Genomic DNA, 24,496 nt, shown 5'->3' with positions numbered 1-24,496 from the left:
CAGAATAAACCAGTATTACTCAGTCAACTTCAATAGGCCTTGCAAATTGGAAACAACCTGTCCTTTCTCATTTTCTTAGGATCTGTTCCATGAAGTTGTAAAGAAATCAAGTTTTTTGTTAAAAATGTTAGAAAGAAACTGCTCTGCCACAATCTCAGTCTTTTTGGCTACCATAATAACTGAACCACTAGGAATCCAGAAAAAAATGGTCAGCTTAGCTGTGTAGATATAAACTCTTTATTAGTGATAGCTGTAATATTTCCAAGATTTTCTTTCACATTATTTTAGTACATGGTAGCCTATAATTTCATGAATAGCTCACAGGAACTTCAAGCCTCAGGCCCAATTAATGAAGCTAATTCTGATATTATATACAAACTCTCCTTGTGTTGGACACAAAGATTAAACATTTTCTTTTGTGTGCCTCCACTATGAATGTGATACCTGCCTCCTAATCAGTCACCCACAACCACACCTTGTTGTTACGTTTTTAAAACTAAGAGTGATTAAAGGCCACTAGTTTTCAGAACAACCAATTAGTTTCAAATCCATCTACATACATCCCATGGAAGAACTGTTTCCAAGAATCATTCTGTCTGGCTGACTTCTGAGGTCATGAGAAATTTGTTTCTCACAAAGCTTTCAAAGTTCACTGGGATCAGGACAGGTGAATATCCTGATCCATAGTTTCTTCCTTTTTCCCCTCTTAACACAGTCATACCTGCCACTAGAACCACAGCTGAGTCTGGCAATACTATAACAGTTGCCCTCTGGTTAACATCTCTCTGCCTTCTTCTGCTCCGACTATAGGGACTCAGCATACCTTAACAAAGAAGCACGTTCCTCTTGTGAAAAGAGATGTAAGATTTAATTAAGATGTCAGAATACTTTGAAGCTATGAGGTTACCAGAAACTAAAATGCCTGTGGCAGATGGAAGAAGTCCTTTCTTCCAAGGTCCTCTGAAGGGGAGACTCCTTTGTAGTATGATTTAGTTGCAGTGAAATGCTGATGATTATGGCCAAATATAGAAGTTAGTTTCTTAGCTGAAATTGTGAACTCACCGTAAAGAAGGAACTGGTCTTGGATTCTAGGTGCTTTGTAGCTATGGATATATAATGTGAACACTCCATAGAGGTATGTATCTAAGTAATACCATCTCGTTCCTCCATGTCGGTGATGCCTCTGATGGGTTCTCTTTAATATTTGTATCTTTGTGGTGGTGAGGTTATCTAGGACAGTACAGGGAAGAGAAAATGGCTGCTGTGTATGTGATATGACTTCAGATACTTTCTAAACACACCAATTCTCACAATATTTCTCTAAATATGTTTATCACAATGGTATTCATTAAGGGAGGAGTAGGAGAGGCAAATGCAATTTCAGTGAAATACCTTGTTTCCAAGCAAACAGTCTTCATGTAAAAGTCATTCTGAAAACATAAACTGTTAAAGGAGGGAAAATATAACTAGTTAATATGTGGTTACATTCCAGTTGGAAATCAAAGTGAATGCAACTCTGGCATAATACACTTATACTGTTATGCAGTATTCATATCTTCAAGTGATGCTCATATTAATTTTCTACCTAAATCTACTTAACTCACTTTTTTGGTCCTTTTATTTAGGCAGAGAAATAATCTAATTAACTATTAAGAGAGAATAAAAATGCTTTGACTTAAATACATTAAGAATAAGAGTTAATAAGAATTTGGAATATTTTTTCTGCTTTTGGGGTTTGAATTCAGTACTAATCCTTTTTATATAGTTCCCATAAATATGTTCTCTTTTTTTATTTTGGAATCTGTGGAGCAAACTCTTCAAATGCCCTTTCTGGCAGAGGTCTCCTTAGGATTTGCTCTCTGACGTTGTGCAGCTGCCTCTGACATCTGGAATGAGTTTGGATGGAGAGCTGTACTTCCTCCTGAGGCTTCTGCTTGAAAATCTTTTTTATTGATTGATTTTTAAAACTTTACTCTAAATGGATCTTTATCGCTTCTTAAACTAATGTACCTCAGGTCAACTGTAAGGTCCAGTTAGACAAGACATAAATGTTTGGCCTTGGATGCTTGTCTCCATGTAAACCAATCTGAACTCTTTCACAGTGGGACTGTATTGGTCATTTCATCTCCACACCTCTGAACCATGTCCAGGTGACAGCGCATCCTATTACTTTTCCACAGCTCTATTCTACTTTTCATTTGCAATTTTTGTTGCAGTCTTTCTTCAGTTCACTTTCCCTCCAGGAGTATCTTGAAATGTGTCACTCTTTTAAATTTCTAGTTCTCAAGTATTTTATTCACTTTTCAGCATCTCAACCCCAAAGTTCATTTTGTAAGAAATCGGTCTATAGTCATTAATGATGCTCACTTTTTTTTACCCCCTCTGTTAAAAATATCCATTCATTCTTATTATCACCTGGGTAGAAACATTAAATGAGATCCATGGCTGGGTAATGCACATTTGGCTGCCTGGTTTACTTCTTTCCTCCTTCAGTTCAATTTGTGCCAATGAAAGTACTGGTCTTGCTCAGTCAAGCCATAAGAAAGCTAAAACTGAGTTATCATCAGTGATTGCCTATTAGCTTCTTTGGAGTTTGTGTTGTTCTATTGGGTTCCATATGTGAAAGAGACATTCTTTTACTTTTAGTAAAAGAATTAGGAAATCTAATTCAAATAAGGTTTTATAGAAAAGTTTACATAAAAAGTTATGACAAGGATTAAATAGTTGTGAGTATATTGTATAGAGGAAAGTGTTGATGCAGTGGCTCAGGTTGGTTCTAGAGTTCTTTTTCTTTCATGTAGTTTTTTTTTTTCCATGTAGATTTGGTGCTCCCAAAGAAGCAACTACTGAAGGGATTTATTTATGTATGTATGTATGTATGTATGTATGTATGTCTGCTATGACTATCAAATGCTCTAAATGCATGGAGGGAATAGAAATTGTAGATTATGGTAGCACTCATAAAGAGACATTTTTTTTGTGATTTTTGTTACCAGAAAGTTTCCCTACTAGTCAGATGTTAATAGCACCTGTTGTGTTGACTAAAGCAAAAACATCAGAGCCATGGTAACAGGAGAGATGTCTGTGGGTTTCTAAACTGCAGGAATGAAGGAAGCAGGTTGGAGGGATTTAGAGATTGGGGAGGAAAAGGGGAGAGGTGCTGATTGCCTAATAGAAAGGGCCTTCCAGGGTTCTTATTTATTCTTATGTGCTCCCTTACACTATTTCTTCTCTTTTCTTCTTCAGTCTGAAGGAATAGAGTAAGTGAATGGTTAGTCTTATTAGTCAAGGTTTATTGAGGGCGTAGGTATAACAAAATATTTTATATCAATGATATACCACAGAACCACTCACAGTGTCCAACCTCCATAAAGCTTTTCTGGTTTGTTATGAAATGCAATTGTTAAGTGAAGATGATTGTTTCTGGTTTATTGTTCTGTTTCTACAAGCTAACTTCAACCCCTCTGGGTTATGTGTTATGATGGATGATTGTGTTCCATTCTGTGGAAGTTAGTATTTGGTAAAACTTCCCAGAACACTGTAAGATTTCAGCAATAGCTTCCAGTTAGCTCTTCATCTGTTCTCAAGTGACCTGGCAATCTTGCCCTTCTCTGTGAAGTGGGCTTTGTATGGTCTCCCATTGCTTCAGCCAATTAAGACCTTAAAATTAGGCTTTGAGGAATCCTGCTCAGGCTTCCAGGAACATAATAGCGCCACTTTTCATTGAAGGAGACAAGAAGTGTTAAGTTTGGCCAAAGAACAAAGCAAGGATAAAAACCAGTGCTAAAATTACAATTAGCCCTGAATATTTTAATGCAAAAAGGGTATCAGTTTTTGGACACTATTCCTCCTTTATGCTAGATTTTACTCCATAATTTATGCATTAAAAGTTTTTCACTTATAGAGATAATTGAGTTATGTAGTAAGGCATTTTGAACACCCTTATTTTTGAGGCAAGTAGTTTTGCTATCCTAGATGTAAGCATGGATTAAAACAGTCCTGTTGCCTCAAGCCTGAATAAGATTCCAGAATGTAAGTTCTTCAAAGGATCTTTCTTTGATTTGGGTGGGAGAGATGAGGAGGTTTGACATTAAAGTATGATGTGACATTTTTTATGCATTTCATTCATACTTATACATTATCATTATCAAATAATGAATTCCTTCATATCTATTTATGGTAGTTTGACTCATTGTTCCTTTAAAGATTTGGCATTCTGTAGAGTAGTGACTATCTTTTTCTCACCATACCATTCTAGAATGGCAGTTTCCTTTGTTATAGAATGGTGTACAATTCTATAACAAATGACAGAAGGTTTATTTTTTTCTCTCTTTCTCTCTGCTTCTCAATGAGGAGTCAGATAAGAATACTAAGATTGGTATTTCTGCTCAGTAACAAAAGTCTTTGTAAATGAGAAATGATTTTTAAATAAGTTATTTGCTTAAATATGGAAATTACGTTTAAATGCTTCAAATAAGTTATTTTTCTCTTAGACTGAGAATGGCAAGATGTTATTATTGACACATGAACCGTATATTTAAGTGAATGTGGTATGTTTATATATGTATTGTATTCGTACACCAAAGAACAGAAATGGTTTTGTGTACCAGCTTATGTGATTGCACTCTTAGATTGGAGTCTCTGAGTATTTGGCTCTGGGTTCACCCCGGTGTCCAGGAATCATCATCAGAGAATAATTACTATGTGTGAGTTGTGCTGAGCAGTGGTTATCCTGACCATAGTGTGACATGACAATAGGTGTTTCTCAGTAGGAGCACTCTGACTATTTTGAACTGGGTAACTCTGTGTGGTTCAGGATGCTTCCACACATTGAAGGACATTTGGTTATCGTGATCTGCAAAACCTGAATACCAATGTACACTATCACAATAAAAATGCTTACACACATTTTGTTTAGAGTACTATCTGATGCCTTTCTCCCAGCAAGGTAAACAAAAGTGTGAGTTAATTGTAATAATATATTTTATGTAACCCAGCATATCCTAAATATGATGATTTTATTTTATGTACTTGTTTTCTTTTTTATATTATTCCATAAAACTATGAACCTCATGAGAGCATAGACCTTATCTTAAATATATGTATCAGTGTTTCATGGCTTATCACAGTGTGTGACCCATAAGCATCTTATACATGTTTATTCATCAGATGAAATGTAATGCTTACTTTAACATTTACCTATTTATTTGCTTTTTATTGAATTTATTGGGGCGACATTGGTAAATAAAATTATATAGGTGTCAGGTGTACAATTCACCCCAGGTGAAGTCTCCTTCCATCACCATTTATCCCCCCTTTACCCTCTTCTACCTTCCCCATTTACCTAATTATGTAAACTTAGCATATTCTTTAAACAATTATTAAGCAATATTGTGAAACTATTTAAGCAGAGATATATCATGAACTTTATCTACTTATTTATTTATTATTTGATTCATTTACCTATATCCTGATTTATATAACAGATTTACACATAATTGATTGGATTAAAGTGTACGACATCATACAGTAGTATTTTCCAAATAAATTAGACACAAATGTGAGCTATGTATGTAATTTAAAATTATCTTATAGCCACACTAAAGAAAGGTAAATGAAAATGTGAAGTTAATTTTAATATATTTTATAAAACTCAATATATCCTAAATATAATTATTTTAACATGTATTTAATATGAAAAATTATGAGCTATTTTACGTTTTTTTTATATCAAGCTTTTGAAATCTGACATATATTTTACCTGCACAGGCATATTTCAGTTCCAGTCGGCTGCATTTCATATGCTCAGTTGCCCATGTGTGGCCCATGGCTAATGTTTCCGACAGCACAGCTCTAGAAGGCCTGTATTGGCCATTGTTCCACCTCATCAATCATTTGCTGAGAGATTCATCTGCAGTAGAATTACCAGAATTGTTGAGAAGTCTTTAGGAGGTTCAAGATGATGAATGTAAATAGAAGCTCATATACTATACTATTACTTCTATTTAGAAAAAAACATGTACTTTATATCTAAAAAATAATTCAAGGCATCTTACAATAAAGACTATAGCATCAATACCAAAATATAAAAGGGAAATTAAAGATTTATAGGTTAGAGTCTTTGAGTTTTCTAAGTTTTGTACATTTGTTTAAAAAATGATAGAAAATAACATAATTATTTATGTAGTTTGGTAGTGGATAAATAACTTTACCAAATCAGAAGGAAGGCTATTTTAAGGAGATTTATTTGCTTTCTTTACCTAGATTTTTCCTCCTTGTTGTATAGATTGCATTAAAAAATTTAGATGGTTATTAAATACAGAATTCATTCTTGGATTACACAATTATATTGTCTTTGGTTTAGAGCAGTGATTTTCAAATGGTGTGTTGTCCTCACTGGTGTGCAGCAAGAATTTGTAAAATATGCAATACTTAACTATTTAGTAAGGGGCACTGACCTCTTTCCCTTAGATTGTTTATTAAAAAAATGACAACAGCCAATACAACTCTAGTTATGTGGTGTGAATGAATCAAATTTATACCTATTTTTTTTGGTCAGATCTTAAACCGCAGAATTTTAGTAATTAGTGTATTGTGCCATGAAATGAAACAAGTTGAAAATCACTGGTTTAGAGTGTAGAGCTTAGAAAATATTTTGCTCAGACCAAGGGTTTTTTTCATTCAGACTATGGAGTCTTAATTACTATTTCGACTGCCCAAAGTTGTTTGGATCTAGCTTTTAATTTTTCAAAACTTAGTACCTTCTGATGAATTGGCAAAAGGTTTTATTAGCTACACAAAGTAAATGAAAAGGGACCAAATGTTTTCTCGATAACTACCACATGCCAAGCTCTGTGGTAGCCATGTTTTGTAATTTCTCAGATAGTCTTTTGTTTGAGGTAGGTATTTATCCCTGATTTATTAACAAGGAAATTGAAACTCATGGAGGGCAAGAGACAAACCTTTGGATCCATGGATAACGCAGAAAAGATTCCTTTGTAAAATGTGTCCTGATCAGTTGCAAGAAACAACTGTCATTTTATTCACATTAAACTGTGGCCCATCCCTGTCAGTTCCACTCAGCAGACCAGAGTAATTATTTTATGACATAAACTAGAGGCCTGGTGCACAGATTCATGCACCAGTGGGGTCCCTTGGCCTGGCCTGCACTCTCTTGCAATCTGGGACCCCTTGGGGGATGTCGGAGAGCTGGTTTTGACCTAATCCCCACAGGCCAGGCTGAGGGACCCCACTGCTGCACAAATCCATGCACTGGGCCTCTAGTATGCATAAAGGATCTTTGGTTAATCTCTTCCACCTCTCCTTCCTCTCCCTTTCCCTCTGAGATTCATCAGTCTGTTCCATGTTTCCATGCCTGTGGTTTCTGCTCCTGTGTTGAGCGTCTGCCCCCTGGTGGTTAGTGTGCATCATAGATACTGGCTGGTTGGATGGTTGGACGGTTGGATGGTCAGATGGTTGGATAGTCACTTAGGCTTTTATATATATAGATAAATTATACCATCTGTTATTACCTCAACTCTTCAATGACCCTTGCACTTAGGAAAAAAAAAATTCAACTTCTTTCTTTACATGAAGAAACAAAGAGCCTAAGAGGGGAAGCAAAATTTCCCAATCACACAGGAAATTTGAATCCAGGGCTCATAAACTCCAAAGGCCATGCTCTTTATCATCGTGTTTTAGTGCCTTTAAAATAAGTATCTTCTGAGGCAAGAGAAGGAAATGGAAATCAGCTGGTTCTGTTCCATCAGCCAAGGTCAAAGAGCAGCAGCAGTGGCTAAAGGGACACCAGAGACGAGAAGTAGGGTGGCAGGCCACTCTGTGTGAGCACAGTCACGGGGAAGACCCTTTTTATGCCCTCATGACTCGTTGTAAGAATATTTTTCACGTCTTATTGTAATTACTTTTTTAAAGATAAAATAATCCTGTGTACTCAATATATTTTTCCAAATGTCATTGGCCTCCAATTGGTTTAAGGTGGGAACTGACCTTTGATAAGATGATATGAGTTATTAGACAGTATTTTTCTTAAAATATTACATTTTTAAAGGTGTTGATCTGCTAATACAATGTGGTTTTATTATTCTCAAGTGTGGGGTATGGGTAGAGAATGTCAGGGGAGCAGTTCTGGCTTTGTCCTGCGTGGAGGAAATAAGGGAAGTTCAAGGTTTGCCTGTTAGAGAGATTGGGTAATTTTCTAGGTCTGTTCTTGTCTGATGTTAGTTGATTCCACAGAAACCCTGCTGTGCCAGTTATGCCTTCTATCATGTAGTTGGACAAACACACATGTATGTGCTCACATGTGCTTACACAGATGCATATGTACAGAAACACACCTTATGCTCCATTTACATAATAGCCTTTCAGAAATAGTCTGCTTTCTATTTTCTTTCTCTTGCCTTTCCCAGCTCAGAATAGCAGTGTTCAGAATCCTGGTGAGAGAAATAGCTTTGAGTGTGTTACTCCTTGAATGGATGGTGCAACCCACATATATCATGTGGAAGTTTTAAAATTCCAATTGTATACACACTTTCTAAAGAAAACATGGGCTTGTTTAGGGAGAAATATATTGTACACTTAGGTGTCTGAGATTTACATTTTGATATTTTGCAGGCCTCTGCTATGTTGAGAAAGAATAGAATATTCAGTATATTCCTATAAGTAGCGTTATTTTTCAGAATATTAAAATTGGATCCCATGCACAAGAATAATAGTCATAGAATTGAATTCTCTAACTTCTTCCTACTCAGCAGAGAGCGAGAGATAAACACTAGGTGCTGAAAAATAGAATAGGAAACTGCAGCAGGAATGACGAAGCCTTGCTTACTTTTCCATAGTTTCTAATAACCGAGATTTTCCATGCAGCTGACTCTTGATTCTCTCTGCAAATAGGCCAGTTGTAGGATGATGAATACAGTCTACATAAAATTAGAAACAAAATCACTATACTTATTGTCAATCTCTCTTATTTAATACTTGTAAGTAATGATAAACAGAAGTTACTGTATTTATAAACATTTTATGCTTTAAATACGTACAAAAATAAACCTACTATGTGCAAGACTGGAGGGATTCAAAGAATAACGAGACATGTCCCTCCCATTGAGGACGTTATAGCCCTGTAGTCTAGATATTAACTTCAGTGAACCTTTGTATATGTTGTTATAGATATTAATAAAATGATATGTACACACATGACGAAGGCACCAGCTCTGCTTGGATGGGCGATATTTCAGTTGGAATCTGGAAGTAAATAGGAGTTTGCCAGGTGAAGAAGCAGGCAAAGGAAACAACCTACCTAAGGTCAGAGAATTCTGAAAAGGCCATGCTTGTTCAGGAAATAGGAAGACATTCAGCAAGCTAAGAATAGAAAATGTTTTCTTTAGATGAGAAGCAGAAGAGAAAGAATGAAAGAAGATAAACCAGGAAAAGTGGTTTGATATCAGATTATGAGGAGTGTTTTATATCAACTACCAGAATGTTTTCTAGACTGAATGTGATGATTCATTTTACCTGGTTATAGGATGTTGCTAGCAGCAATGGGAAAACTGCTTTTTACCTATAATACAAAATACATAAAGAGCTTTTCTCTATAGCTATTTTATTGTTAGTAGTAACAAAGAACTACAGTATGGTTCAACTTGGTAATATGCCTGGGTTTATTTTGATTGCCCTATAACGAGATGAAATTTAGCTTTTGTATTGTTTCCAGATAGGTCAGGGCATTACCTGGTGAGAGATGGAGTTAGTTCACCCTTGTATTTTACAGATGAGAGTTTGTAGGTATGTGGGGTTTGGAAGTAGATTGATACTCCAGCCTGTGCCAGATCTAAGGGCGACTCCAGGCTCCAGGGAAGAGCACGCAGGTGACTGACTTGGTTATTTGTCATTTCACAGTGTTAAAGATGGAGTCACTGGTGTGTTCCTGACTGAGATAGATTGGTTTACAGAACTTTATGAAAGCTTCTGGTTGAATAAGTATGGGAATCCTTATAATTATTGTGATCTTCAGCTACCCTTTGAGGGTACATCCCAGTGCCTGCCTTGAGCCTCATACTTTTGAGCGCCCATCTATGGGATGAGGAGTATATGGGGCCCTGGATCCATGGCTACCCACTCAGAGCCACAATATCTCTCTTTTCTAGACCATGTTCTGGGTACTCAAGACCCCAGAATTTCCTGATCAAACTGCCCTTACGATTATCTGTCTCAAATCCCTTATTGTGTGGGAGACAGATTTAATGCTTGTGTTCATATTTTCAAACTTATTTACTCTCTTATATTCAGTTTTTGAAGAAAGTTTCAAATTAAAAAGTTTATTTCTAAAGAGGATTATTGAAGTATGCTATTATGCACTAATTCCCTAGGATGGCCATGTATAGTTATTAGAATTAGACTAGAAGGAACAAACTAATTTTATGTACTTATGTTTGTAGTAGGATAAGGTAATCCAAAGTGAATTGAAATGCAAGTAGTTAAGTAAGTAAATGCTGTCAGGCCTGTGGAATTATTTTCACTCCATTTTAGGAACAAAATACATTACTATTGCAATTTCGTACATTTTCTTGCTTATATTTGTTTGAAGGGCAGTTGATTGTTTTAGGTGTTATTTGATGCTATGTAAGTATCATATTAGTGTGGTATAAACACACACACACACACACACACACACACACACACACACACTTCTGTATTCTGACCAGATAGGTCAGGGCTTTATCTGGCAAAAGATAAATTTATGGTGTAGTCTCATACATCAATCCTCAGACCATACTTTAACAGGAGTGTACTTTTTTCCCATTAGAAAAAAGAACAAGTAATAAAGGACTGATTTAGAGAAGTTACAGCAAAGTGTCCTAAGTGAATTCTTTGGATTTATGTTGCCTCAGTCTGACATTTAACACAATCTACAGAAACAATCAAAACCATTTCTTGAGATCAGGAAAACAAACAAACAAAATTAGGTAGCTTCTCATGTAAACCAAAAGAGCTGTTTTATTTTTAGCTGCCATACTTTGTTTTCTCAGGAGGATGAATGTTTATTTATTTGGTGAATTATCAAGATTTACTTTAATGCCCTGGAGTGTGCAAGTTAATGATTTTAGTCTATCATTTTTTGTATCACTTTAATGAAAACTATTGGACAATTTGGATATCAGATGGTTTATTTTACAAATCATATTATTGTCTTAAAGTTACCCTTTATAAATGTTTTGTTGGAGTTTGTACATTGTCAGTTCTGGTTATACTAAATCACTTTTGATTTTTAAAAAATTCTGTTCAAGAAAATATCCAATTCAAGTCAATGGGCTGCACATCTTGTAAAATTCCTGACTAATTATGGGCTGTTTGGGCAGGTTGATGTGTAAATTAACGAACAAGGGGTTAATTAGAGGACCTTTTAAAAAATAGTTTTTATTGATTTCAGAAAGAGGAGGGAGAGGGAGAGAGATAGAAACATCAATGATGAGAATCATTGATCAGCTGCCTCTTGCACACCTCTTACTGGGGATCAGGCCTGCAACCTGGGCAGTACCCTGACTGGGAATCCAACTAGGACTTCCTGGTTCATAGGTCGATGTTCAACTGAGCCACACTGGCCGGGCTAGATGATCATTTTAGGAGACCCTTACTTGACAAGTGACTTGTTTTATTTTATATTCAGTTGTACAGTACTTAATGTAAATAAAAATATCTGTTCCTTTAGTATTTATAATATTCCAAAATAACTTGTGGAGAAGTCCAAGAAAGTAGGATTTATAATGTAGAAAAGCTATTGTTACATTTTTACAAAATTTAAAAATTTTTTATTATTTTAGTAGGTGCTGCAGAGATATGTATGAATCCAGTCAACTCTGAAGTAGATGAGAATAGATATATCCTGTTTCTTTTTATTTTTTTTAACCACACCAGAGGATATGTTTTATTGTTGTTTTTTTAGAGAGGGAGGGTAGGGAGAAGGAGAAATAGAGGGAGTGAGAGAGAAACATCGGTGTGTGAGAGAAATAGCCATTGGTTGCCTCCTGTATACACCCCAACCAGGGATCTCACCTGAAACCTAGATATGTGCTCTGACCAGGAATCAAACCCACTACCTTCTGGTGTACTGGCTGATGCTCCAACCAACTGAGCCACCTGCCCATTGCTCTAATTACCAATTTATGCTAAATACCCAGGAATCATTTCAATCAGCAGAATTCAGACTGTGGGAAAGTTTACAGGCCAAAAGGTCTGCTTTCTTCAACAACAAAATTATAAGAATTAAAAAGCTGGAGAATCTGGAATTAAAAGAGATTTAAGAGGTTTTTCAGTCAATGCAATTATGAACTTGCATTGCAGGATCCTAATTCCATAAACATAAAAAAAAATCATGGCAATAAGAACACTGACTGCACAATTGTATTTGGTGATATGCTATTAAAGAATTACTACCTTTTTAGGTGTGGTAAAGGTATTGCATAATCATTTTATTATAGACAAAACAGTCTCTAAATATTTATACAGATGACATGATATAGTCTGATATTTGCTTCAGAATGATTAGAGTGGGGTGATAAAAGTAGTGTTAGGCATATATGAAAAAGAGTGGTCATATATTGATAAAAGTTGAAACTGGTAATGTGTGTGTCAGCTCACTATAATGATCTGTCCTTCTGCCTTTGAATAGGTTTGAAAATTTCCATAGTAAAAAAGGTTAAAAAGGATGGAAAAAAATGAGGCAAGGAAAGGGAGGAAAATATTGAGAGAAGAAAAGACAGATTAATCTAGACAAAATTTTCTGATTTTCTTCAAATCAATACAGGCTGCCTAAATCTTTAATCTTAGTAAAATCTTCTAATAATCCAGGACTACATATTGATATTATTTTCCCGAGGAACTCACTGCCACTCTAAATTTAATTGTGTGGTAAGGAACAAATAAAGGCATTATTTTTAGTATGTTTTCCTCATTACATGAGCATCTGGATTGGTAATATAATTTCTTAATTCTAGTAGTTTAAAGTTTTATTTTAAAAGAACATAGGGAAGGAGAGAGGGTGGTAGCTGTGTCTATAAAAAAGGTAGGGTGAGGGATTCTCTCGCACAAACTGTTCTGTGTCTGTTCCTTGTTGTGGTTCACACGAATTTGCACATGTGATGAATTGATAAAATGGCATGGAACTAAACACCCCCCCCACACACATGCAGGTAAACATTGGTGACATGTGGATAAAGTCTGTGGAATGTATCTATGTCAACTTTCTGGGTGTGATATAGTGAATGGCAGTTATGGGAGGTCCCATCAGAGGAAACTGAGTGAAAAGTGTAAGCCATCTCTCTCTAATTTCTTACGGTTGCATGTGAGTCTATAGTTATCTCACACCAAAAAGCTGGAAAATAATAGATTACACTAATTTAATAATTTTGAATAAGAAATTACTAAAAATCAGATATCAAACCTATTTATAATAGTAAACACATTTTTTTCTAATTTCTTACTTTTTAGCTTTGGAATTTTTAAAATTTCAAATTAGGATAGGACAGGGATAAGTTCTTAAAAACTGGTACTGTGCAGCAAAGAGGTTTTTAAATGTACCACGGCAAACACAAGTCTATGCAAGTCTTCAGTGCTTGAGGCACGTTAGCAGGTTGGGCCACCAAAGAGAAGACAGTCTTATGGTGGATGGTAGAGAACTTCCATACTTTATTTGGACTTGGAGACAGTAATTGTTTTGAGAATGGGAGTGTCCCTTTATACCTTATTTGTTTATAACGGTCTCATTTATAAATAAAAGGATGGATTCCAAAAGGCAGATTTTCCCAAGGTTCTATTTATTGTTTTAACGCAGCAGTGATTGATTTTGCCTACATTTTATCTCTGGCTTTCTTTTTCCTGCATCATCTATTAATCTGTCAGTTTTCACTGTGCATTCTCAGAACTTTTTCTTCAGTTCTCTCCAAGTTACCATAAGAATAGTAAAAACAAACCAATAATCTTTTCAGAGTGTACATTTTTAGGTGGTGGCATTTATATGATTAAAAAATCCTGCTGTCTGTGGCTATTTTGGTTAGTTTTTGCTTTATTTGTGTTACTGTACATCTTTTAGAATTTTTTTTTTTTGCTGATTTTATGTAAGTAGCTCTTAATATAATGCAGTACACAGAATAAGTAGGCAGTTCTGCAAGGCATTCAAACAGCCTGTGAAAATGCAGGAGCTGTTGGGCGAAGTTGTTAAGATCTTGGCTCTGAAGGCCCACTGCCTAGGATCAAATCCTACTTCTATCATGTTGTGACCTTGGGAAACTTCCTCATCCTCTTTGTCCCTAGTTAAGTGGTGGTACAGTCATTGTATTAATGCCCTGATTTTTATATATGTGTCTGTACACACACACACACACACACACACACACACACACACACACACAGTGGTTGAAACAATAGCTAGGAATCTATATATATAAAAGCCTAAGCAACCTTTAAGACCTGATGACTGGCCAGTAGCTATGATGCACACTGACCACCAGAGGGCAGACGCTCAATGCAGGAGCTGCCCCCTGGTGGTCAGTGCACTCCCACAGCCAACCTCCTGCGGTCCCTCTCCCTGGCCTGTTGGCCCTGTTGAGCCCAGATGGGGCTGGCCGGTCAACTCCTGCAGTCCCTCCTTCTGGCTTGATCAGAACTAGGCAAGACAGGCCCTTATTGACCTTGATCACCAGCCAGGCCTAGGGACCTCACCCGTGCACAAATTCATGCACCGGGCCTCTAGTTATTCAATAAATGTTAACTGCTATTTTAACACAACTCATAGTTTTGGTTTTTGTCTCATTCAACATCTCTTACCCAGATATTGCACTGGGGAATGGACAAGGGTGACAAAATAAATATGGGCAGGAGACTGTACAGAAGAATTTAATAAATTATCTTCGAGCACCTGTAATGTTGAGGACAAATAAATCTATCGGGAAATGTGATTTGCTTTATTTGGTGTATAACTAATCTGATTTTACTCGCAAATCTTGAAACTTTGCTTAAATATCCATTCAGCAAATATTTGTCAAGAATCTCCTATAATGCTGCTTCTATTCCTGGAACTAAAGATTTAAGAGTGAATACAATACATAAAAATCCCCACAGCTGTGTTACTTGCATTCTATTGGCAAGAGACAGACAATAAAAACAAAAGTAAATTATAGAGTATTCTAGAAGATAGTAATTGCCATGGGGAAAAAGCAAAGAAGAGGCTCAGAGAATTGAGGAATGCCATCAAAGGCAAAGTATAATTTTAAATAAGATTATGGGAGTAGCTTTCACTCCAGTGAAAAAGTGCCATTGGAATAAGGAGTGAAAAGGAATAATTTGTGTGCATATCTGGGAGAAGAGCATCCTAGGCAGAGAGAAGCACCAGTGCAAAGGCCCTGGGGCAGCACTGTGTCTAGCATATTTGAGGCACCACATAGAAGCCAGTGTGGCTGGCACAGAGTGAGCAAAGGACATGTAGTTGTGGAGTTTGAGAAAAGAGATGAGTCAAAGACCGTACTAAAGTTTTTAGCTTGAGTAGCTGAAACAACAGATTCTTTATGACTGAGGTGCGAAGACTGATGGTTGAACAGGAAAGAAAATCAGTGGGAAAGAGTGAACTAAATGTGAGATCTAGTTTAAAATTTAAAACAGTCCCTTTCAGTCTGTCTTGGTGCGAGAAAGTTTAGTCTCTCAGATAACTTCCTTGACAACCCAGGAGAGGTCAGTTTACGCATCTTCTAGGCCGAAGCCTCGGCTCCCTGGCTCCTCTGGCAGAGTCAAATTCTTACGTTTCAAAAGGAAAAAAACATTTAAAATTCTATAGCTGTAATATTTACATATAATCTCTGAAATATCATGATCTTCGTTTTGTTTTGTTTTGATAAATGCAAGTACACAAGTCCTGTGAAATAGCTCTGGTCATGTTTGATGCCATACTGTTATCTCCCAAAATGTTGAAGTGTGTCTGATTTTCAACCTTTGTCTTAACAACCCTTTGTTCAGTGAATCTTCTTATAATCTTCTGTAAACTCTTATTTAACAAAATAAAACAAAGCACATTGAAAATCTAATTTAAGTTATCTTCACATTTTGAGGTAAGCAGGTAGAACAGATGTTACAGTGTGACTTCCTCTATATTTCTATTTTAAAATGTTAGCCTGTTTTCTATTCAGCATTTTCCAAGTTAGCCGGAGTTATTAAAAGTAAAATGCAGGAACAGACAAAACAGAAATGGCTGTGCCTTTTTATTTTAAGAATAAAATAAATTAAGTAAGGTTTGTCAAATGTGATTCTAATAGTATTTAATTTAGAGCGGAAAAAATAGACAACTTAGAAAGTATTTCATTAACAATCTCTAATCTCAGATATTTTAAAAGATATGTTTAAAGACTTTCAATTGAAGGACTGTTAGATACATTTTGGGAAATATAATGATGGTATGAAAATAGAAAATCTATTACCTACTCCAGAGTGCCTCTAAATTCCTTTTATTGTATAAGAAAAATGACCATTATACTTCTAGTTCATCGATAAGTTTTATTGTTAAGCTAAATAAGAAGAAACCTTGTATCTCTGGAAGGTCACTTTGATTTAGAGAGTTTTTTCTTTTCAATGTTTAGAAAACTTTCTCATTTTTCAAATTTTAGTTGCTGGCATTTGGTAATTTGATGTGACCTAAATTCAACGAAACTGCTATTACCAAGGAGTCCTGTTTAATGCAGATAATGTACACAGTTCTGCAGACAAGGTTCCACTTAAAACCAACCTTCCAGCTTCCCGAAGCATCATCTCCGATCTCAGCTATCCTCACTTTCCCCTCCATCTTCACACTCATGCTCGGTGATGCTCCCTTTACCTTCAGTATGTTAATGTGCTCCAGTCTGTCCTGTCCAAACAAACAACCCTGTTGGAATCATAGACCCCATCTGAGCACAACTTTATATCATTCTTACTCAAACGTCTTTGAAGAACTACCCTGTTTTGCTCATTGTTTTTTCAACTCCACCATTCTTTTTTCAACCTGCTGACATCTGATTTGTTGTACCTCTTTTATGAAACCACTATCTCTGCAATTGGTGTTGATATCCTAATTGTGACATCCAAAGGCCACTTTTCAGTGGTCTCACTTCATCTCTCTGTAGCACTTGACAATGATGGCTGCTCTCTCTTCAGTGAACTCTCTTGACAACTCTAGTCTGTGCTTACTAAGTGTATTTCTAAACATTTTCCAAGTTTCTCTGCCAGCTCCTTTTACTATATCCATTTTGTAAATTTTGGTGTTTCCTAAATATTGAGTCTAGGCCCTCTTATCTTTTCATGCCTGCTGTGCTCCATGGCAGATTTAATCCAATATCCTGATTTAAATATCTACATATGCATGATGTCTAATCATAACCACTCCCTTAGGATTCAGATTTGGGTATCTTAGTGTCTCTCAAATATGTAGCTCAGCTGTGTTGTGTTTGGGTATTAACCTGAGTGTTACCTGAGTATTAAAGAATTATGTTCTTTCACATACTACTTGTCTTTCTTTATTCCCTATTTCCCACTCAACCAAGCTAGAAACTTCCAGGTCTTTCCAGTCTTCTCCCAATACCCTTTCCATCCCAATAACCAAGCTATCACAAACCAGTTTTCATTTACCTTCTTCGTAGCTTGGAAATCCAACCCTCTTTCATCCCCCTCACCACTACTTTTTGTATTTTCCCCCAGATACTACTGACCTATGGTTCAGAATTTTCATATTCCATGCGTGGCATGTTCCCTGCCCCTAAATCATTGCACTGTCCAATCTATTCTCTATAATACCAGAGTGTTTTGATTCATAAAGAAATCTGAAGATGTTTATATTTGCTTAAAACCTTTCCATATTATTTTTTTGCCCAAGGGGTATATTATATGGACATTACTTTTTTTTTTATGGATGCTCTGAAGGTCTTTTAATACTCTTACTCTCCTAGGTACTTTGCCTTCCAGCTCATTAACTACTTGACATTATTTGAGTACATCCTGCCATTTCACATCTTGACCCTTTGGAAATGCTTTCCTATGTTTTAAATTTCATCTTCAACTGCTGGTGAACCAATTATTTCTCAAAGCTCAACATTAGGTGTCATCTGCTTTCTGAAATATTGCCTGGCCTTTTCCAAACTCTCTCTGGACCAATGAAGACATTTCTGACTGAATGTTTCTTAAACCATATCTTTTCCTTTATGAGGTCATGTATTTCTATGCTTTTGTACTTCGTTTCTTCTGTCTTATATTCCACGTTTTCCTACTGTAGGCAACCTCTCTCTTTTATTTCTTCTTTATTTTTGTAAAGATATGTTTATTGATTTGAGAGAGAGAGAGAGGAAATGAGAGAGAGAGAGAAACACTGATCGCTGCCTCCCTTATGCACTCCGACCAGGGAACAAACCCACAACCTAGGTATGTGCCCTACCAGGAATCAAACCCTCAATCTTTTTGGTGTAGAAGGAGATGCTGCAACCAACTGAGCCACTGGGCCAGGGCAGCAACCTTTCTTATAGGCACAAATACAACCCCTGCAACAAATTTTATTCACCTTTTATTTCAAGTTTTGCCCTCAGAAACATCTCTTCCCCTTTCCTTTTTTCAACTATCCATTCATAAACTGTTAATATGATTAGCTTAATAGTTTAAGCAATAAACAACTCTTAGATTTAGTTAATGTGCAGAAGTCATGCAAATGATTAAGAGAAATCTCCTGTAATAAGGAAAAGTGATTTGAACTGAAGTCATGTATCAAAAAGAGTCTAAAGCACCTGTGGGAGAAAACATAGATAGCTCACTGTATCTCCTCTCATTTTCAGATTAAATGGCCCTTTGGAAACACTAGCATCTAATGTAAATTGAAAATGATTTCTTATTCAATTGTATTAAAATATATTATTTAGTTTTTCAGATTTATATTTATTTTGACCATACAAATACAATATTTCAACCAAATTATTAATTGAGTATGCATTGTGACCTCTTCTATGGACAAAACCATTTTTAAGTTGGAAATCATGGTTTAAATTTCAAACAATTGACATAGATGTAGTTAAACATAGTAAGAATGGAGTTGCCTTTTTGTAATGTTTTTGATTTTAGATTTCATAACGGTATTGGATATTTACTTTTTCTCTTATTTTTTTAAAAATATATTTTATTGATTTTTTACAGAGAGGAAGGGAGAGGGATAGAGAGTTAGAAACATCGATGAGAGAGAAACATCGATCAGCTGCCTCCTGCACACTCCCTACTGGGGATGTGCCCGCAACCAAGGTACATGCCCTTGACCGGAATCGAACCTGGGACCCTTGAGTCCACAGGCCGACACTCTATCCACTGAGCCAAACAGGCCAGGGCTCTTATTTTTTTTAAAGAAGTATGGCTTCTGATCTTGTTTTGTAAAGCACCTTTAAAATATTTGATGACTTTGTTTTTTTTTCCAGACAAGTAATATACCAGTTTATTTCTAATAACCAAAAATAAATTTCACATAGAAAAAATTGGATTTCCATTGAGCTTTAAAAGAGTACTTTGTATCTCATTAAAGGATAAAGTCAAATTCTTGTGAATAAATCCCCAATGTCAGTACTCTTGCTTCTGAAATAGATCATAGCTGTTTAAAAAGCTGTTCTATTTTCTGAGAACTACTGCAAAAATGACATGTAGATGTGCTTTTCTTTCTGACATCATTAAATTATGGCTCTAACATGAAATTTACTGGTGGGAAAGAAATTGTGTCTTTGTTACAGGGGACTTGAAAACAAGTTGAAACTGACACATGGGCCCAAGATTTCATTTAAAATATGGATATTTCATTGACCTGTTGCTCTATAGAGTCAAGGAATTTAGTGTAGGCTGCTACTACTTTTTCAAAGCCTCTGATACCTCCAGAGTATCTTAGACCTTTATTACTCAAAGTATGGTCCATGCACTGGCAGCATTTGCATCACCCGAGAGCTTCTTTGAAATGTTGCATCTTATGCCCCATCCTAGATCTCCTGAATGAGAATCTGCATTTTAACAAGATCTCCACGTGATTTAAATTTACATTAAAGCATGAGAAACCCTGACTGAGACCAGTGGGCTCTTATGTTCCCTAATTGGAGAAATATGGAGAGTTGCCTTATAGAAAGGTTCAGGGATAGTTTTATAGCCCCACATGGAGTAGACTTTCCTTATCTCTTAGAAAACCAAGGTATGAGTGAGTTGGGTTGGAGGAAACTGTGGGGGTCCATCCAGAATATCATTTTAAATCTGCAGTGATCCTTAAAGATTATTTAAGGACAGTTCAACCCTGTCTTTTTATAATTAGAAATCTATATCCAAAGGTAAAGTTATACATTTCTTGAATTTGTTTTACCTGAGATTTGGGACACCCAGGGCATTCTCTTTATCCCAGATACATGCATGATGACTATTCTCACTACACAGAAAATTGACTTATCCTATATTATGAAAGGGTAATATGCAAATTGACCCTAACAACAGAATGACTGGGAATGACCAGTCTCTATGATGTGCACTGACCATCAGGGGGCAGACACTCAACACAGGAGCTTCTCCCTAGTCATCAGTGTTCTTCTACAGGGGGAGTGCAGCTCAGCCAGAATCCAGCTGCTCAGTCAGAAGCCAGCTCATGGCTGGCCAGTGCAGCGGCAGTGGTGGGAGCCTCTCCTGCCTCTGCAGCAGCACTAAGGATGTCTGACTAACGTGGGGAGTGGGCCTAAGCTGGCAGGTGGACAACCCCCAAGGGCTTCTGGGCTTCCAGAGGGATGTCTGACTGCTGGCTTAGGCCCGATCCTAAGTCAGCAGGTGGACATCACCCGAGGGCTTCTGGACTGCTAGAGGGCACAGGCTGGGTTGAGGGACACCCCCCCCCCCCCAAGTGCACCAATTTTCATGCACTGGGCCTCTAGTCTGATTAATAACATTTATCTTTGTTAGATTGTAAGTTTTAAAGTAAATTTTGCCCCATATAAAGAAGAAAAATTCTTTATGTATTAGGAAGGACAGGAATTTAAGAAGGATTTGTATCTAAATTTATTGGTCTGTGTATTTTAATACAAAATTTCTGTGTTATTGGTTTCAGTATTGGTGTACAGGATGACACTCCAACCAACTGAGCCACTTGGCTGGGGCTCAGTTATTTATTTTCAAGCATGAGTAGGATCTCATATCTGAGGAGAGTTTACTCTTACTTTTCAGCTTATAACTAGTTAACCTCATACATACATAGAGTCCTCTTTTTTTATTTCATTTTTTAAATTTAGGGAAGGATTTAGTACTTTTTGGATTATGCAATGTAAGAGTGTTCTTTATATTTTTGATGGATGATCTTTTATGTGAAAGAAGCATTTGAGTTTATTTTCTTTCACAGCAGGATTACAGATTATCCCCAATGATTGTACCCAAGAAAAAAGTGATGGAAAGTCTAGATCTACTGTATACATGCTGTTCCATTTCATTTTAATTGAATTGGGTCTCTCAGGTCACCTGCGGGAATCTGTGCTCAACTGATGGGCTGTTCTTCATGACTTCAGCTGCTGTGTAATTTTCCCTTGAGCATATACTGTATATCTTTTAAAGAGTAACTGTCCATGTTGAAAATAGAGGGTGGATAGCAATTGACAAATAGCCTTATCTTAAGCCAAGAAAAATCTGAAAAATATAGATTAGTTCATTGTAGTCTTCTGTATTAGGGACTTTACTATATAATTCTAAAACATATGAAAGATGTCTCTTAAACATGTTTTTGACCATCCATTTTTCTCGCTAAAGCTCCTTAATTATTTGTTGTTTTATTGCCAATCTAATACTAGATTATAATGAAGATTTTGTGATTTTAATATAACACAAGATAAATAATATTGCTCTATTTTTCTTTTGATATGTATCTACATCTTTCATTTTATCTTTTCATTGGGCTCAACCACACTGGGGCAAGTAATGCATTTTATCAACATTAGATTGTTACTTGAGGAAGAATACTTTTTTTTGTTAAATATACAAAGGGTTCTAGTTCTTTAAAACTAAAGTTGCTTTTTTTACATTATTATTTTAGTTTTTCTTGAACTACATAACACTACTTTCTTTTACTCTTTTTTTTTTGTATAATTTTGGTTAAATTTACTTTCTTTGGACTAAAACTACCTGGGTAGGAAAATTGCTTTCTAGCTCTTTTTAAGGCTAATACATCCACAGATAAGGAACCTATTATCCATATTCAAGAAGCAGAAAGAAATATACCCTCATGAGTATACCACACTCCAAGTTTGAAGAAATGTTGAAGTAAACTTTTGAAGAAATGTTGAAGTAAACTTTTTTTAGGTAATTTAATGGTAGAACTACTTTATATATAAAAGCCTTATTTTAGAGGTGGTGCTTTTCCTATTTAACTCCCAAAGTTCAAAAATGAGGCCACTATCATCTATATATATAAAAACCCAGCGACTGGAATGACCGGAACAACAGGTGGCTATGACGCACACTGCGGCAGCCAACCAGCCTGATCCACGGCTTCTCCCCCCTCACTGACCTGGCCCGATGGGCTCCCATTGGAGCAGGCTTCCCGGACGCCACCTATGCACGAATTTATGCACCAGGCCTCTGGTTTTGAAACTAAAGCCAGAAGAAGAGTATAAGAAAAGAGCATTTTAGACTCATTTTACTTACAAACATAAATGCAAATACTTAATACATTGTGGACAGAGCACAAGAATTCTCTCTTCATATTACACAGTGTTTTACAAAATATCATACTTTAAAAAGATATTAGCTTGTAAGAACATGTAATAAATAGCTGCAAAATACAATGAGTGTTTAATATATGCTTTTAACATTTATGTAAAATGTTTTTTGTACTCGTTCAATAGAAACTTACCTGGCCACTGGGTAAAGCTAGCAATAAAACTGCTGGTCTTCAATGTGTTAATAGTATATGAAAAAGATATTATATATTATATAGTGGTCAAATTGTCTTTGTTCCAGAACTGTGAAGATTTAATTTAATATTCAGAAAGCTATAAATGTCATTTACCGTATTAAAATTAGGATTAAATAAGAAAAACCAAGAGTCATATAGATAATCACAGGAAAAAAAGTATTTGATTAATTTCTCCACAAATTCATATTATGAAAATTTCTTAGTAAATTACAGGATATCTACCAAAAATTCCCTTAAAGATATCATTTGAAATAGGAACATACCAATTAAAAAAAAAATACCCAAGTACAAGAATTGATATTCGTTATCACCACTTTTATTCAAACTTATACTAGTGTGAATTGTAAGCAAATGCAATAAAATTAGAAAAAAATTATGATATAAGGATAGAAAAATAAATAAAACAACCATGATTTGTAGGTAATATGATTATTAAAGAATAATAATGTATAGACAAATACTTCTGTTCATCAAAATATATTTTAAAAAAAAGACAGATAAGATATTAGTTCTAAAACTTAACCTACCAAGGATTAATATCAACAATAAATGAACTAGAAATCAATAAGAAAAAACAACAACTCGATCAAAAGTAGGCAGAAGACATGAATAAACATATAATAAAAGAAAGACATATAAGTCCAATAAACATGAAGAAAGGAGATAACTGCAGGTTACTAATTCAATAAGATTCAATTTTTCACTCATTTATTGTTCATTAAAATCTAACAACATGAAGTAGTGGAAGGGAAATGGATAACCAGGGTTTTCTTCGTGACTTAGTGTAAATTGGTATAATCTCTCTTGAAAGAAGTTGCATTATTTGATAAAGTTGTATACTCACATGTTTCAGTTATATTACTCCTAAGTATTTAGCCATATGTCTAACAAGTGGCATGTTCAAGAATGTTCATAGAATCACTGTTTAGCATAGCAAAAATCAGGGAAGAACTCAAATGTTCATCAACATGCTTTAAATAGCAAGGTACTAAATAAGGCATTATATTATACTCTCTAGTTTTGTGTATTTTGATACTTTCCATATATAAGAAAGAATGAATGAATGATTGAAATACAAGGGAATGGGATAGAGTAAAAAGGAGTGGGATGATAAGATTAAAGCAAAGTGGCTATAATTAATGACTTCATTAAGGATTTCCATTTGAGTCTTACTGTTGTAAGAGCTCTATACTTTAAACAAATGCAACTAATGTGCTACACCAGTAGTATTCTTATGGGTAATGGGGAACCGCGTCAGTATATTTCATGCAATGGAGTAAGGTGATTGGGTCACTTTTTAGGGCAGAATGTGAAATTAATTCTCTGGTGGTTAAGCCAGAGTTGTGACAATTTTGCCTTAGTGTCTTCTCTCCTCTGTAATAGAGGTAGTTCATTGGCAGTATACTACTATGCGTAGAAATAAAATAAAGCACGTTAGTATGAAATATAGCCTTTATTCTATCTCATTCACACATATACTGGTTTACAAACATATAAACAGTTATATACACACATATA

The 24,496-nt window shown here is 35.7% G+C and overlaps 1 protein-coding gene across 14 annotated transcripts in view; it reads left to right on the top strand.

Annotated features, from left to right (window-relative positions):
• Positions 1-24,496, top strand: part of CEP128 (centrosomal protein 128) — a 335,869-nt gene that overhangs the window by 168,418 nt on the left and 142,955 nt on the right. Inside the window, exon 20 of one of the 14 annotated variants that reach the window (XM_023752504.1) lies at positions 21,416-21,572. The exons of the other annotated variants lie outside the window; for them this stretch is intronic. Coding sequence (XP_023608272.1) covers positions 21,416-21,552 — 137 coding nt within the window. The 3' untranslated portion in view covers positions 21,553-21,572. Of the gene's footprint in view, positions 1-21,415; positions 21,573-24,496 lie in introns of those variants that run through there. 14 annotated transcript variants of the gene reach the window in all.

The sequence above is a fragment of the Myotis lucifugus genome, unplaced genomic scaffold, assembly GCF_000147115.1.
Source record: "Myotis lucifugus unplaced genomic scaffold, Myoluc2.0 scaffold_34, whole genome shotgun sequence".
Classification (NCBI taxonomy): Eukaryota; Metazoa; Chordata; class Mammalia; order Chiroptera; family Vespertilionidae; genus Myotis; species Myotis lucifugus.
The sequence above is the reverse complement of the archived record's forward strand: the minus strand, read 5'-3'. Positions and strand labels throughout refer to the sequence as shown.